Here is a 16,270-nt window from a genome sequence, read left to right on the forward strand (position 1 = left end):
GCAGGTATGCTAACCAACATGGTAGCTATTAGACATGTGTGGTTATTAAGCACTTCATATGCAATATTGGAAAGGAGATATGCTGTAACTATAAATAGAAATTGGATTCCAAAGTCTTACTATCAAAACAATGGGCAAAATCTCTCAATAATTTTACTATTAATTATGCTAGAATGATACTTTGCTTATGTTGGGGTATATAAAACACATTAAAACATTTTTTTCTTTTTTAATCTAGTTACTAGAAAATTTAGAATTTTATGGGACTTGCACTTGTAGATTCTATTTTCCTTGGATAGCCCTGGTCCAGAGTCCATGATACAAAGGAAGGAGAATGTCTAAATCTATCCCTTTCCATTTTAGGATTGTCAATATAATTCTTTGGCACTTAGGTGGCTAAAGGACAATACCCATCTTCTTGTAATCACTCAGCCCTATCGTGCCTTCCACGAGCATCGTAACAGCGTTTGAGACGGTCCGACGCACAGAAGAGGGAGCTGCTGCTCCATCCCAGAGTCGCTCAGGGGCTGAAAAAGCAATTGCTGGCCAACACTGTCCCTGAAGTTTTTGCCTTTTTTTTCCCACAAAGAAAAATGTTCAGTTTTAATTTGATGGGCTTATGAATACATAAAATAAAAAGTGAGATAGCTCAGGCAAAACACTTAGTAGGCATTCAATAAAATTGGCTTTCTTCTCCCTTTTATAAAACTATGCAAGCTTTCGGAGCTTACTTTCAAAAGCAAAGAACCAAGAGAAAGCACGTACCTTAAGTAAAACCTCTACTATGCTGGCGTGGCCCTCTGCAGCGGCCATATGTAACGGCGTCCGGTCCACCTTGGTCCGAGCATCCCTACTTACACCAGCCCGGAGCAGCACCTCCGTGGTGGAGTAATGTCCGTATTGTGCTGCCAGGTGAAGTGGAGAAGTTCCCAGCTAGACCACAGGAAGACAAAAATCCACACCTGGTGTCATTTTCCATGTAGTTCTACTATGCTTTGTTTTACATAGGGGAACAAACTGCTTAACATTTACATAGGAACTCAAAGCTTGAACCAGCTTCATTTATACTTGACACATCCGCTTCGGAGGGGCTTTTGAGAATTCCCATATCCTTTTCAGTGGAGAAGAAAAGGATTTCATTTAAACTTGTTTTTCTCATTAGTTCTTTTCTCAGATAAAAGCCTAAATAAAATTAATCTTAGAAAAATTCATTTAAGGTCATTAGGGATTTTTGAGAAACTTTTCTGACTGTGGAAATTATTTCCTTCAACTGGTCACACAAATCTTGCTAAACTAGCCTTTCCAGCTATAAAATTCATATCAAATACATGTTTAATAGCATATATTTTTACATGCAGTGGATCAAAACTATGTGTAACACATAAAAATAAAACACTTATCTTTTCAAAAGGAACTCATAAAGCAATTTTTCAAGGGTAAAATCTTAGGTACATTTGCTAAAATCGAGTGAGGACAAAAACAAAAACCAGCCCAGTTCTCCTGAAAGTGATGCCATGTGGTTTACTCACTAAAATAATGCTATATGCACAACATAAAGGGGGGAACAACACGTGAGAAAGAAAAACCAACTCTGGCTCATGATGACACCAAGTGGGTCAGAGTAGAACCATGCCTCACAGAGTGGTCTCTCACTGAACCCCAACTTCTGGCGGGCCCAACCAACCAGCACTTCAGTCAGCAGCCTAGCGCTTAACCATTTGGAACATGAGGGACTCCCAATATGAGTGAAGGGAGCACCATACCAAGGACAACAATTTTTTAAATGTAAAAATTAGAATTAAGTTGCATTACATACACTAGAGGGCTACAGAAAGTCTGTGGAAGTCCTATCATATTTAGCAGCATAAAAAATCCCAACAACGGATTACCAAGTCACTGATGTACCAAAGAATCAAATAAACAACAGACTCACTGCCATTGAGTCAATGCTGACTCACAGCGACCCCCTGTGGGTTTCCGAGCCTGTAAACTGTTTATGAGAGGAGAAAGCCCAATCTTTTTCCCGAGGAGGTGCTGGTGGTTTCGAACTGCTGACCATGCAATGGCCACAGCCCAACCACTGTATCACTGACATTTCATACAGAACATGGAAAAACTCTAAAATGAGAAGACAATATGAGTTCATTCTTTACCCAGTCTGTAGTAAAAGGAGCTCCATTTGCCATCAAAATGCGAACTTCATCATCTTGACCTGCTCGTGCGGCTTCTAAAAGCTTCTTCCCCAAATCTACCAGGGACATCTAAACAAAACACAACGAATTCAACATCAATATCTCCATTTATTTGTTATGGCATAAAACAAAACAATATATATATATATATATATATATATATGTTATGGCATGACTTTTCCCCGTTTCTCGATTATCCTTTCAAAAAGTTGCAGTACAGTTCATCTAAAACTGAAGCTGATACAGAGTTTATATATATCTGCATTTTGGGAGAAGTGCTTTTATGATTAAGTTTTATTATACCACCCACTGCCCATCAAGTCGATTCCGACTCACAGTGACCCTCTACGGGCTTCTGAGGCTGCATAACTGCATTGAAGCAGACAGCTTCAGCTTTCTCCCATGGAGCAGCTGGTGGGTTTGAACTGCTGACCTTGCAGTCCAAAACATATCTGACAGTGTCACAAGGGTTCCTGGTATGTAGTATAGTAAAATTTCCTTGAATTCACTTAGAAAGGAATAAATATAGCAAAGAAAAGCTAGTCCAAAATTTAAACTTGACTAGTTTTTTTTCACTTGAAGAGTTGTAGCACAAAAAAAGTATTTGAATCTATCACAAGGCTGGAGATACAGCCCTCACCCCAACCCCAGAGGAACAGTTAACAGAAAGGTGGATGAAGGGAGACAATGAACAGTATAAGACACGAAATAACAATAATAATATATCATTGATCAAGGATTCACAAGCGTGGGGAAGGGAGGGGAAAAAGAGGAGCTGCTATCAAGGGCTCTGGTAGAAAGATATTGTTTTAGAAATGTCAATGGCAGCAGATGTACAAGGGTGTTTAATGCTATTGAATGATGGACAGTTAAAAGGTTTGTAAGAGCCCCCAACACAATGATTTAAAAAAAGCAAAACAGTATTTGAGAAAAGTACACAGAAACCAGGTACAAGGCATTGTCCTCTGTTCCTGATGCAAACTACATTTAGAATAACAGTTTCTTTTTAGCAGACGTGTTCAGAATGGTGAGATAAGTATTTTTCACCCTTACACATGCAAGGTATATGGAAGTTATCTCATAAAGAGCACAATTCATATTCCACGAAAATACTGGAAAAGTATTTAACAGTATTGGTAAATATGTTACATTAACATGCTAGAAAGTACCCAGTGGATGGATGAACAAACAGATACACAAAATGTGCTACGTACATGCAGCGCACTACTAAACCAGTAAGCAAAATGAAATCGTCATACCTGCTGTACCAGGGATAGAGCTTCAAGATTAGTATGCTGAGTGAAATAAGTCAATCACAAGGGGATTATAAAAAAGCAAGAACAGGTAAACATATGGAGCCCAATGCTGCCAAAGGTTAAAAGAGGAGGGCAGGGGATTCTTGCTTAGAGGGTACTGAGCTCTGGCTTACAATGATGGAAAATCACAGTGGGGATATGGCTGCAGAGCCGACAAAGTGTAATTGGCTAAAGCTGTTTGATGTATACAAGAACAACAAAAGACTAGCTGTTGAGGCTGCTCTTGTACAACAACTTCTCACAGGATTTGGTTCCCTGCCTTCAAGATTTAGAACCATGGTTTTATGGGGCATCCCAGTTACCCTATATACTCGAATATAAGCCGACCGAGTATAAGCCAAGGTACCTAATTATTACCTGGGAAACCAGAAAAACTGATTGACTCAGGTATAAGCCTAGGGTGGAAAATGCAGAAGCTACTGGTGAGTTTCAATAATCAAAACAAATGAAAATAAAATTACTAAAAATTGAGACATCAGTGGGGTAATGTATTTAAATATTTATGTTAAATAAAAACAGAAATAAAAGGACAAGTCATTTAACATTAGTAAACCAGCACAGGAAGTGGAAAATAGGTTCAACGAAAACAATAAGGCATCAACAATGATACCTTAAGAGTACTAGTCCCTGAACTTAATCAGCAACCAAGTTAAAATGTAAAGAGTTAAAATCCTTCCAAACTGGATCCCTCATCATCATCCGTATCCCAATGCAGAGCTTCAGCTGGTATGAGGTCATCATAGACGCTGTCCTCACTGAGATCGCCGTCATCACCATCACTGCTGTCATTTTCATACAGAGCGCAGTCTTCACTGCCATCCATAGCATTACTAATACTACATTTCTGGAAGGCACGTCACACCATGTCTTCTGGAATGTCTTCCCAAGCATCTGGAACCCACTTTGCTATTAACTCTATGTCAGGCTTCATGAGATTTCCTCCTTTTGTTAGTCGGGCTTGACCAGATGACATCCATTCATACCACTGACCCATGTATAAGCCAAACCCAAGTTTTTCAGCACATTGTTTATGCTGAAAAACTCGGCTTATACACGAGTATAAACGGTAATTTAATTCCGTGCTTCTGTTCTACTTCCTAGTTCACTGCAGACAAGCTGACCAGGGTACCAAGGAAAACACTTGGGCTCTATTCTCCTGACGCAACAGAGGAAGATGGAGAGTCAGGAATTAGAGGAGGAAACGGTATGTGAGTCTTACTGTCTCCACACAGCTGTTTCCTTTGCCATGAAACCAGAAAAACTGGCTGGTTCCCCGTTGCCATTACGGAAAATATTGCTCAAAGATTTTATAGACTTCTGATCAAAGGCGGGGAATACTGAACAGAATTTCAAATTATCATATAATGTGGTCTTTCTGGAGCCATGGAGATAGATGAACTCTGGAAACTATTGCCCTCGGATAATCTTGCAAGCCTAAAACCAAACAATACTGTTGTGAAGGGCCATCATCAAGCCAGCTCCAACTCTTAGGGGAGCCTGTGCGCACTGTGGCCAGAGGTACAATAGCTGACCCTAACCAGTAAAGACTGGCTGCCCTGACGACTGTACTCTTTTCAGATATATCTGTACAGGACAACAGCGGGCATGATTGAGAGAATGGGCTGGAAACAACAGAGTGGCGTGAGTTAAGAAGGGAGGCACAGCTCTGAAAAGGAGGGCAATATAATTATGATAAGGCAATCAGTGTCACTGATGTACATGTAAACATTTGAGTTAGGTTATGTTTTTGTTGTGTATAGCCTCAACAACAAAAATAAAAGGAAATAAGTAGTATAAGATGTACCTTGCAGATAGATGAAACACACTAATTCCCAGTCTTATTTGTGTGTAAGCTGAGTAGGAAAGAAAAATATGTGTTATAGAGCAAACAATGTATGCGGGAGGGAGCACTAGAACTGACTGTGATTACACACATTTTAAAAGCGATTTAACCATGAAAAACAAGTACTGAAATTGGGGTAATGATTGTACAGTTCTTCTCCATATGACTGAACTATTGACTTGTGTGATATGTGGATCATGGGCCAAAAAAACTGTAAAAGAAGATGTTTGTTCTAAAAAGAGCACCCACCCTGGAGCTACGCAAGTAGAGAAAGATTGTAATGTATTGTTGTTGCAGCTGTTGGGTGCTGATGCGTGGGCTTCTGTTCAGACCGACACTGTGTAGAACAGAATGAAGCACTGCGGGGGCCTGTGCCAGTCTCACCATGATTGCACTGTCACTGCCACCGGGTCAATTCCTTCTCTTTCTGTGAGTCTTTATCAAGCGTGTTGTCTTTCTCTGGGAGCTGGTGCCCCCTAACGTCCACAGTGTGTGAGGCAAATTCTCAATGTCAGGAGCATTCTAGATGTACGTCTTTCAAGACAGACTTGTTCTTTGCTGTGGTAGGCCATGGTATAGTCCATATTCTTTATCAACACGGCAGTCCAGAGGTCTAACTTCTGCAGTCTTCCTTTATCCATTGCCCAGCTTCTGCATGCACGTGAAAAGAGTGAAAATATCGCGCCTTGGCTCACGCACACCTTAGTTCTCCACGTGACATCTTTGCTTTTTAATACTTTAACAAAAAGTCGTTTGCTGCAGAGTTGCCCGATGTAGTATTTTGTTTGGTTTCTTGACTGCTGTTTCCAGATAATGATCAAGGATCCAAGTAAAATAACACCCCTGACAACTTTAACGTTCACTTGTCACGTTGTTGCTTCCTGTTGTGTTTGTTTTATGTTGAGATGTAATCCACATGATGGTTGCAGTCTTTATCATCAACAAGTGCTTCAAGTCCATTCTGCTTTCAGCAAGCAAAGCTATGCCATCCGCGAGAGACGGTCAAATTCAAGGGATAACAGTTCTGAGAAAAGTTTCCAAATCTTGAAAGACTATCCAGCTGAATACTACCCAAGGACATACTTGTATGCAGTATCCTGAGGAAAGGCAAAGGATGAGAACAGAGAGATATGGTACTCTTGAGATTTGTACCTGAAAACATGTACCTGTGTTGTGAATCTGTCCTGAGAAAGTATACACTGCCAGAAGAACTTAACACAGAGGCCCGGCAGAATGAACTGAGCCAGGTTCCCTGAAAGGTGCCTATGTCCTCGGTCTGAGGACTGGGGTACTCAGATGGCAGAGAGTGGCTGTCTAGGGCTGTGGAAGTGACAGTCATTGGACCTTGTGAACTCCCGGCTTAGTGGGTGTCCAATGAAAAGCAAGGTAAAATCACCATATATTTAGTACCTGGATGCCCCCCTTACAGTGACATGACAGGTTTAGATCAGTTGGGCAGGGAGATGAACCTGGAAGAATTGATCCAGGAATTTTCCCCTGGCGCCGGTGCAGAGCCCAATCTCATGGGAGATGGAGCGAACTGTGGGAGCACCCACTCGCGGGTTGCGGCTCGCGGTGGCCCTGTACCGTATAGACTGCTCAGCCCGACAGTCTGGAGTGCTGTGTCATTGGAAGAATTGATGATGTTATCAGTGCAAGCACCAGATACCCCAGGGGGATGACTGACAGTGACTTGCTTTTCTGTTTCTGTTGGGTTTTGTTTTCCTGTCGTGTTTGTTTTTGTTGGTTTTCTGTTGTCTGCTACTTGCTTTGTTGTGGTTGGGGTCGTTGGTCTCACAGGATTTTGATTTTGTCGTATTACGTCCGCCAAAGTAAATCTGAGTAGTGCATATCCCAGGCAGGACAAGCAGATGGATTCTGGGCCCCCACGAACTCTAGCCCCAATCTGAAAAGTTACTTCTGATACTCACCCTCATGTAACGATCGCTGAAGATAAGGGTGCTACAGCAAAGTGTGCTGAAGAGAGCAGATGGTGCCGGGCAAACAATTGGAATAGTGTCTGGGGTCTTAAAGGCTTGTATTCAAACAAGCAGCCATCTAAGTGTGGCATCAACTAAGTCCACAAGGAAGAAGCACACTAGCTTGTGTGATCCAAAGTGACAATAACAGAACTCAAATATTTCAAAGGGAAAAATATCAATTTGCAGAAGGCTATGGAGGACAGGAGGAGCCCAAAACCCATCTGCAGACTAGTCAGATTAAGGAGGGACCACTAGAACAGAATGTGGTTACACAACGCAATTTAACCATAAAAAGATGCTCTAAAATTGGGGTAATGATTCAATAAATCTTGATATGACTGACTGAACTATTGAATTGTATATGTGGATCATGTGCCAATAAAACCATAAAATAAAAGGTATATACACTTTGGAGATTAAGTAATAGTCAAGGGGAAATACAGTATATGAGAAGAATGTCAATTCAATTAGTGCATGCTAATCTCTTATGAACAGATAACACTGAAGGCAGAGAGATAAAGCATATCTGAGCAGGAAGTTGACAGATGGCGCTCCCTGTGACAGGAATAAAATGTACTACATAACTACAAGAATGTTAGGCACTGCAAAAGGTGTAATTATGAACAGAAGAAGACATACTTTAAAATGTGCCATCTTACGATGGGTGTGTGTGTGTGTGTGTGTGGTTTTTTCAGTAGATTCCCTGATGGGGAAAACCCAGGAAGAGAAGCTAGTCGTGGGAGGCTTGCCTGGTGAGGTAAGACAACCATGTTCCAGACATGTACTTATCACAGATGAGGAAAGAACTTAGAGATGTTCTATTTGAAAGATTAAAATGTTTCATAAGGTAATTCTATGGTGCAAAGTAGAAAAATAACCACATAGCACTTGTGTTTTTTATGTGATTTCGTGTGTGTGTGTGTGTGTGTGTGTTTGTGTGTGTTACATGAATTTTCATACTGGAATTTCTGAGTCCCTTTCCTGTTTCTTCCCATTCTTATAAATGTATACCTTGATGCAATCACTAAATCCCAAGGTAGTCCATTATCCTGCCGAAGAAAGAATTTAAAATGGAGCAATTACTGATATCTAATAAAGGATTTTTATGAGAATAAGAGCAACTGAATAGTAAAAATTAGCATCACGTTCAGTCAACAAAATCCATCCTCACTGAATCAACACAAACTCATTACGACCTTCAACAGGGTTTCTGAGACTAATTATTTACCGGGACAGACTGCCTCATCTTTCTCTCAAGGATTGGCTGGTAGGTTTGACTTGCTGACCTTATGGTTAGCAGCCCAACACCTAATCCACAGTGCCACCAGGGCTCCTTTCAATAGACAAAGAACCTGCTTTAACAACTTCCTACCCAACACAGGTTAATCTTCTCTCCTACTGTAGCACAGTAATGTCTACACACTATATTCACAATGATCACAACTTAGTAAAATCTAGCTTGAAAATTAAATAATTTAAATGTGAAACACACATTTTTAAAATCTGACATAGTGCCGTTTAGTTGCTATGGGAGTCTCCGCTCTGCCTCATGGCAACGTTAAGCATCCCAGTACAAAATGTTTCCCGGTCCTATCTTCATGATCGGTGCCACCTTTTGGTTTTAACAGTTTTACATGGGTCGTACTCAATTAGTTTGCATTCTTTCAGAACATACCATGTCAGATGGTTTTAGACATCTGAAGATCTTTTATGAAGTCCTGTTTGTTTTTTCTATATTTTTTTAATTTAGCTGTCTGTGATACAAATCATTTGTAATAGCTCTTTCCATATTTGATTTGACTCTCCAGTCTACGACCTCTCTTTGAAAACATGTCATATCGATGTGTAGTCTCATAAAATGAAAATGTGAAAGTACGTATTAAAAATTAAATAAATCAAGAAAGAAAAAGCTTTTATCACAAAAATTGTTTGAAAAAAGCCCAATATTTTAACTCTTTAACATGCTTGGTTCAAAATGTAAAGAGGAAAACAGAAATGCACACAAACACAAAGTCTAGTCAAAGGCTATAACCAGACCCTTAACAAACAATAAAATAGGCAGGTCACAAATAAAAAATGCTCAGCCTAATTGGTATGCAAATTTAGTAATTTCAAAGTCATTCCTGCTAGTCAAGAATAAGACAAACTTTGTACTTTTATGTACATCTCATTATTCTGATACTCATTGCCAACAAGGCAATTCCAATTCAAAAAGATCAACTTTATCTTTTTAGGCCAGTCTTTTCAAAAGTTCAGAAATGTACAAATTTATTGACCCAATTAATGATCCCACTTCTGATAATCTAAACAAAATATGTTTCTATTAAAACAGATACACTAAAAGGTACATACACGTATTCCATAAATTTATATTATAACTTACTCTTTATGTCAATACCTTAGCGGTGGCAAACTGACTAAATTATGGAGTTTAATGGAGTAAGCTACAGTCATTTAAAATAAAGTTGAAGCCGTATAACAACATAAGAAACATATGCCATGTTAAGTAAAAATTTCAGACACAAGCTAATGTTTTAATGTTAAAACATGCCTATGGGGAGGGAGGAAAAAATGAGGAGTTGATACCAAGGGCTCAAGTAGAAAGAAACTGTTTTTAAAAGGATGATGGCAACATATATACAAATGTGCTTGACACAATGGATGTATAGATTGTTATAGGAGCTGTAAGAGAAAAAAATGTAACAGCTCCTAATAAAATGATTTTTTACAACAATGGATGTATGTATGGAACGTAGTAAGAGTTGTACGAGTCCTCAAAATGATTTTTTTAAAAAGAGGAGCTGATACAAAGGGCTCAAATAGAAAGAAAATGTTTGGAAATAATGTTGGCAACATATGCACAAGTGTGCTTGATACAACTGATGTGTGGATTGTTGTAAGAGCTGTAAGAGCCCTAATAAAATTATTTATTAAAAATTATTTTTAAAAAGAAAAAAATAGTAATAAATAAAGATGACACAATAAGGAAAGTTAAAAAAAAAGTATCTTTATTATACTGGATCTTATGATCCAATAAAAAGATAGGACTCTCTAGTTACTGGGGGAGGAACATGCCTACAACGAACAGAATATGAAAAATATTAACAATCATTAGGATGGTATGATTATGGGAAATAGTACCTCTATGTCATCAGTTTTCTATAATGTTACTAAATTGTCTTCCTAATTTAAAAAGTGTTTTCAAGGACATTACATCACGACTGTCAGCAAAGTGATGACATTAAAGAAACTTATGTCAAGAAGACATACACAGCCTTAGCAGCTAAAACCGACTTCCTGAACTAAGAGGAAAACATCACTATGACCTCCACTTAACAAACCAAACGAAAATAGCTTTTAGAACACAACTGGCTGGTCTTGTCACGATTGAACTACTGAACTGTGTGATATGTGGATTAAATGCCAATTAAACTTTTAAAGAAAGAAAGAAAACAACTGACTAGTAAGCCTCAAATGGATCGGATGTTGAGATAGAAATAAGATATATGTGGGAAACAGGATGAAACTATTAATTCACAAAACAAAACAAAAAAGAACCAAGCATTTGAACTAATCAACTTCTGCCATAATTTTACAACTGTATTAATTGTTCAAAATATATCACATTTAAAGACCTGAACTATTTGACGTTTATTTTCACTTTAAAATTCCACACATTCATACAACTGTGTAGTAGACTTATATAACTAGAAACTTAAATCAGGTTCATCTTGGAGGGACTGACTAAGGAGGAGCGAAGGGAGGGGGAGGCCTTGTGGCACAGTGGTTAAAGCACACCGTTGCAAACTGAAAGGTATGCAGCCCAAACCCATTAGGCATTTCACAGGGAAAGATATGGCAGTCCGCTTCTGCTAACATCTACAGCCTGAAAACCCGGTGGAGCAGCTCTACAGTCTTGTGTCATGATGAGTCAGAACAGACTCACCGTGAAAACCAATTTTTCGTTTTTAATTGGCTGTCAGGGAGAGAAGAAAGGACAGTCTACCAGCATTTAATGTGCAAAGGCCAGGGATACTATATGCAGTAGAGAGAACATTCCCACATGGTAAAGGATGATCACACATCATAGATGACTTTCAAAGGTTCCAATAAATACATCTCAGGGGTAAACTTAATTAACATGTACACAAAATACAGCTCTCCATAAATACCAATTTTCCATTCCTCTTTATAATTACATTATAGTGACTTTTTAAAATATATGCAGCGATATTAAGTCATTTTCATTTCAAGTAAGCAGAATGAGCAACAAAAATACTTATTACAAAAATGTAACTATGGATAAGATTGGAAAATCAACGGAAGAAAATAAACATGCTATTAAATGAGATCAAAATCAAAGGTTCTCTAGTTTTCTTGTCAGTGTAATTGTAGTCTTGTTGTTAGGTGCCACTGAGTCAGTTCCCCCTGCTCCCTCCTGATAATGGATCTTAAGAAAGTGAGATGAACTTGTATCATCTCTGTTAGACCAGGCTGACTAGAGAAACAAATTCATGGACACTCATTTATGTGTGAGAGCTTTTAGCAAGAAGTAATTACCGTATATACTCGAATATAAGCCTACCCAAATATAAGCCGAGGTACCTAATTATTACCGGGGAAACCAGAAAAACTGATTGGCTTGAGTATAAGCCTAGGGTGGGAAATGCAGGATGTGAATGAACACAGAGACCAGAGGGGAGAGACAGAGCGCAGCCACAGACACATCCTTCCCAGTTCAGCTGCCAGCGTAAGCGAATCACTACGGGTGCTTCTGCAAATTGGAACTGTCCACGTCATACGACAGCTCTGATTAGTTGGATGTTGAGTAAACAAACATTCAAAGCTCTGCAGTGTCAGTGGGCTTTGAATTAACAGTGGAGGAACGGCAATCACCCGCGAGATGTTATACCTCGCTGGGGTACCACTGACCCATGTATAAGCCAAACCCCAATTTTTCAGCACGTTTTTTATGCTGAAAAACTCTGTTTGCACACGAGTATATATCAAGCAAATACCCCAGCCCAGTCTAGATCAAGTTCATACGCCGGATACTATTCCATTAGTCCGATCCTAGTCGGTAAATCTCTCTTCAGACTCACACAGCCACACACAATGATGCAGAGTGCAGGAAGGTCAAAGGTGGGTGCGAAGTCTTACAGATCCAATGGCGGTGGACACGACTCCGGGGCTCTGGCTGCCATCACCGTGGATCAAAGTGGCTCATCAAAGAGAAGGTGAAGAAGAAAGAGGGGGAGGCTGGCCTCCAGAGAGCCATTTATCTCAGTCGCCCTCCAATCAAGCTGCAGCCTGATTAACAGGCTAACCTCCACCCACATGTTCCTACAGAAGCCATGTTGGCACAGAAAACCTGTCACACGATCCTTGCTTTTTTAAATTAAAAAAATTTTTTGAACTCTTCACAAATTTACGTATCACCTTGTGCAGGGGTCACGCTAATCTCCGCTATCACTCCAGCTTGAGTGCATGGTGCAGCTGAAGTGAGCACAATCTTTGCTACCGCTGCACAGTCTAAACATTATTGCTGGACACCGTACATTCTCTAGCAGTTCATGGTATAAATCCGTTTCCTTATAAACATCATAGATGCTTTTGCAGCCATAAAAGGCAAATGAAACTACTATGGCTGGGTCAGGAGTGTGCTAGTCTTCAAAGTGACATCTTTGCACTTTAACATGTTAACACTTTGGCAGCAGGTTGTCCCGGTGCGGTCTGTTGTTTGATCTCCAGTGCTGCGCTTCCATGGGCGTTGACTGTGGATCCAAATAAAATGAAATAGTTCACAATTTCAATCTTTTCTCCATTTATCATGATGTTGTTTGGTTTCCTTTACATGAAGATGTAATCCATACTGAACTCTGCTGTCTTTAATCTCCAAAAGCAAGTGTTTCGTGTCCTCGTCACTTCAGCAGGCCAAGCTGAGGGGCTGCCTCCAATCTCAACGCCATGCTCTTCAGTCTAACGTCTTGGATGTGCTCGGCAGATGAACTGACTGAGCATGGTCAAAGGACACAACCCTAACAAGCACCTTTCCTGGTTTCAAACCACCTAGCATGCCCTTGTTCTGTCTTCTGGTCTATGTAGATGCCACGTGAGCACAAAAACGCTTCTGGAAATCCCATTCTTGGTAGTGTTATTTGCACTAAATTATAGACAATCAAACACAGTACACAGTATACTCTGCCTTCAGCCAAGATTCATCTGTTCTCTGCAATGATAGCCCTCGTTCCACATCCTCATTTTGGATCCAGCTTGAATCTCTGGCAGTTCTAACTGTCTTCGGGAAAGTTTTGCTTAAGTGCGATATTAACGATAGTTTGACCATTTCTACATTCTGTTGAGTCACCTTTCCTTAGAATGAGCACAAATATGGATCTCTTCCAGTCAGTTATCCAAATGTCTGTGACAGATGTGCAAGCACTTCCAGAGTTGTATCTGTTTGCTGAAACACCTCGACGGGTACCCCTTCAACTCCTGGAGTCACGTTTCTCATCACAGTTTAGACTTCTTCCATCCCTTATGTCATCGATTCTTGACCATATGCTACCTTCTGAAACAGCAGGACATAGATTAATTCTTTTGGACAAGGTGACTCTTTATATCCTTTTCATTTTCTTTTGATACTGCCTGAGTCATTCAATACTTTATCCATAGAATACTTCAATTCTGCAACTCAAATCTCGAATATCTTCTTTTGTTTAAGCCTGAGAGAATGGTGAATATTTTCTTCCTGTTTGGTTTTCTAACCCCAGGTGTTGGCACATTTTGTTATAATGCTTTACTTTGTTTTATGTCCCCCTTTGAGATCTTCTGTTCCAACATCATCATTTCTTCTGTTTGCTTTAACTATTCTATTAAAGAGAAAGTTTCAGTGTCTCTCCTGAGACTGTGAAATATATTACTAACACTTAATATAGTACACAGCAACTTCACTTTCAATTCTCACATGACAGAAAAATGAATTTGATACTGGAAGAATTATGCCCTTAAATAGAATTCGCTTGCATAAAATGACAAAATGAACCAAGGGGGTCACACTCTAGGTCAAGCCCCCAATTTACTCACTTCAATATATGCATATTGAATCCAGAGAGATAGTAATAGATTTAAATATCATCTAAAGAGAATGCAATAAAAAATGTGTTGATTTTTTTAGCATGGTAAATGACTTTTCCTCAAATGAAGAATTTTTAAAATCAATTTAGAATCAAATGAAAAAGCATAATTCAATTCAATAACTTACAATGAACATTTAAAAATACTGAAAATCTATAGATGACACTGAATGCCATCTATTTTAGTACTGTCCTGTGGTAGTTACATAATCTGCTGTCAATTTGAGTATTAAGAGTGAAGGGGTGAAGTTTAGCCTGTCAGTCCGGTCACAGCTTGATGACCTCATTTGGAGGTGCTAAGGAGTATATAGCTCACTGGAGGCAGGGCAAATGCTCACTCCCTCCGAGACATACCCATTGATAAAACACATGGAGTTATGCTAGAGGCTCTGGAACCAGAGGAGCCACGTGGAGACCCCTGCCAGCACTGAGATACTTACACCGCCACTGGATCCCTAAGACCTTCCACCCACTGGCCTGTGGTGATCTTCCTGCATTTGGCATCATTGCATGCATGTATTTCGTGAGTCTTAAACAGGACTTTATAGATTGGTATAGGACATATCAGACTTATGGACTTGATCTGGACTACACTGGGATGTTTTCTCAATATTCAACTGCTCTTGTATATAAAACTCTTTCTTTTTAAAAAAAATTATTGGGTTCTTACAGCTCTTAACACAATCCATACATTCATCCATTGTGTCCAGCACATTTGTATATACCATATATACTTATGTACAAACTGAGTTTTTCAGCACATTTTAAATGTAGTTCTTATGGTAAAATTAGGTGCCTCAGCTTACACTCGAGTATATACGGTATGTTGCCATCATCACTTTCAAAACATTTTCTTTCTACTTGAGCTCTTGGTATCAGATCATTTTTTCTTCCCTCGCCCACCTTCCCTTGATAAATTATTATAATATCTTACATCATCCGCTGTCTCCCTTCATCACTTTTCTGTTGTTCATCCCCCAAGGAGGGGGTTATATGTAGATCATTGTGATTGGGTCCCTTTCTCCCTTCACTTTCCCCTTACCCTCCTGGTATTTCTATTCTCATTATTGGTTCTGAGGGGTTTATCTGTCCTGGATTCCCTGTGCTTCCAGCTTTTATCTGTACCCGTGTACATGCTCTGGTCTAGCCAGATTTGAAAGGTAGAATTGAGGTCATGATAGTGGGGGTGAGGGGGAGCATTAAAGAACTAGAGGTAAGTTGTACATTTCATCGGTGCTATACTGCACTCTGACTGGTTTGTTATAAAGCTCTTACTTTTGATATATGAGTGTCTCTATGAGTTTGTTTCTCTAGTCTACCCGGACTAACACAGTCCTTCCTGGAGAAAATCGAGCAAAAGAAATCACTAATAAGTTACATCTTGAATTTTGTTATTACTTGTAAAAACTTATTACAGTCTGACCAAAAAGAAAATACAAACATTTGCCTACAGGGCCATCTAGTGGAAATAGGAATTACTACCAATAATTACATTTTGCAGCTGACAGTCTAATTTGCTTTGAGTTTCTATAGTTCATAGCTCAAAGAATTATAAGGATTATAACACTGATTCTCTATAAAACTATGGAGTACAACTAGTAATTACATAATAAAGCACAAATAAAATTCAAGAATATGATATTTAATAGTCCTTGATTGCCTCATATACAAAGTTGCTGTATCACTCCTATCCTCATTTGGTACAATTATAAATTTGATAAATCTCTTTGAAGGTTTTTCATCAAGCAGTTTAACAGTATTAAAATTCTTAAAAATATGTATACCCTTTGACCTGGCAATT

General features: G+C 39.3%; 1 protein-coding gene across 6 annotated transcripts in view; it reads right to left on the reverse strand.

The window, feature by feature from the left end:
• The window catches only part of GABPB1 (GA binding protein transcription factor subunit beta 1), a 79,461-nt gene that overhangs the window by 28,861 nt on the left and 34,330 nt on the right, over window positions 1–16,270 (reverse strand). For all 6 annotated transcript variants that reach the window (XM_075532363.1, XM_075532364.1, XM_075532361.1 and 3 more), the window contains 2 exons: window positions 2,154–2,261; window positions 766–933 (listed from right to left, as the gene is read on the reverse strand). In XM_075532363.1, the coding sequence (XP_075388478.1) occupies window positions 766–933; window positions 2,154–2,261 (276 nt within the window). The remainder of the gene's footprint in view (window positions 1–765; window positions 934–2,153; window positions 2,262–16,270) is intronic.

Source organism: Tenrec ecaudatus, chromosome 14, assembly GCF_050624435.1.
Source record: "Tenrec ecaudatus isolate mTenEca1 chromosome 14, mTenEca1.hap1, whole genome shotgun sequence".
Lineage (NCBI taxonomy): Eukaryota > Metazoa > Chordata > Mammalia > Afrosoricida > Tenrecidae > Tenrec > Tenrec ecaudatus.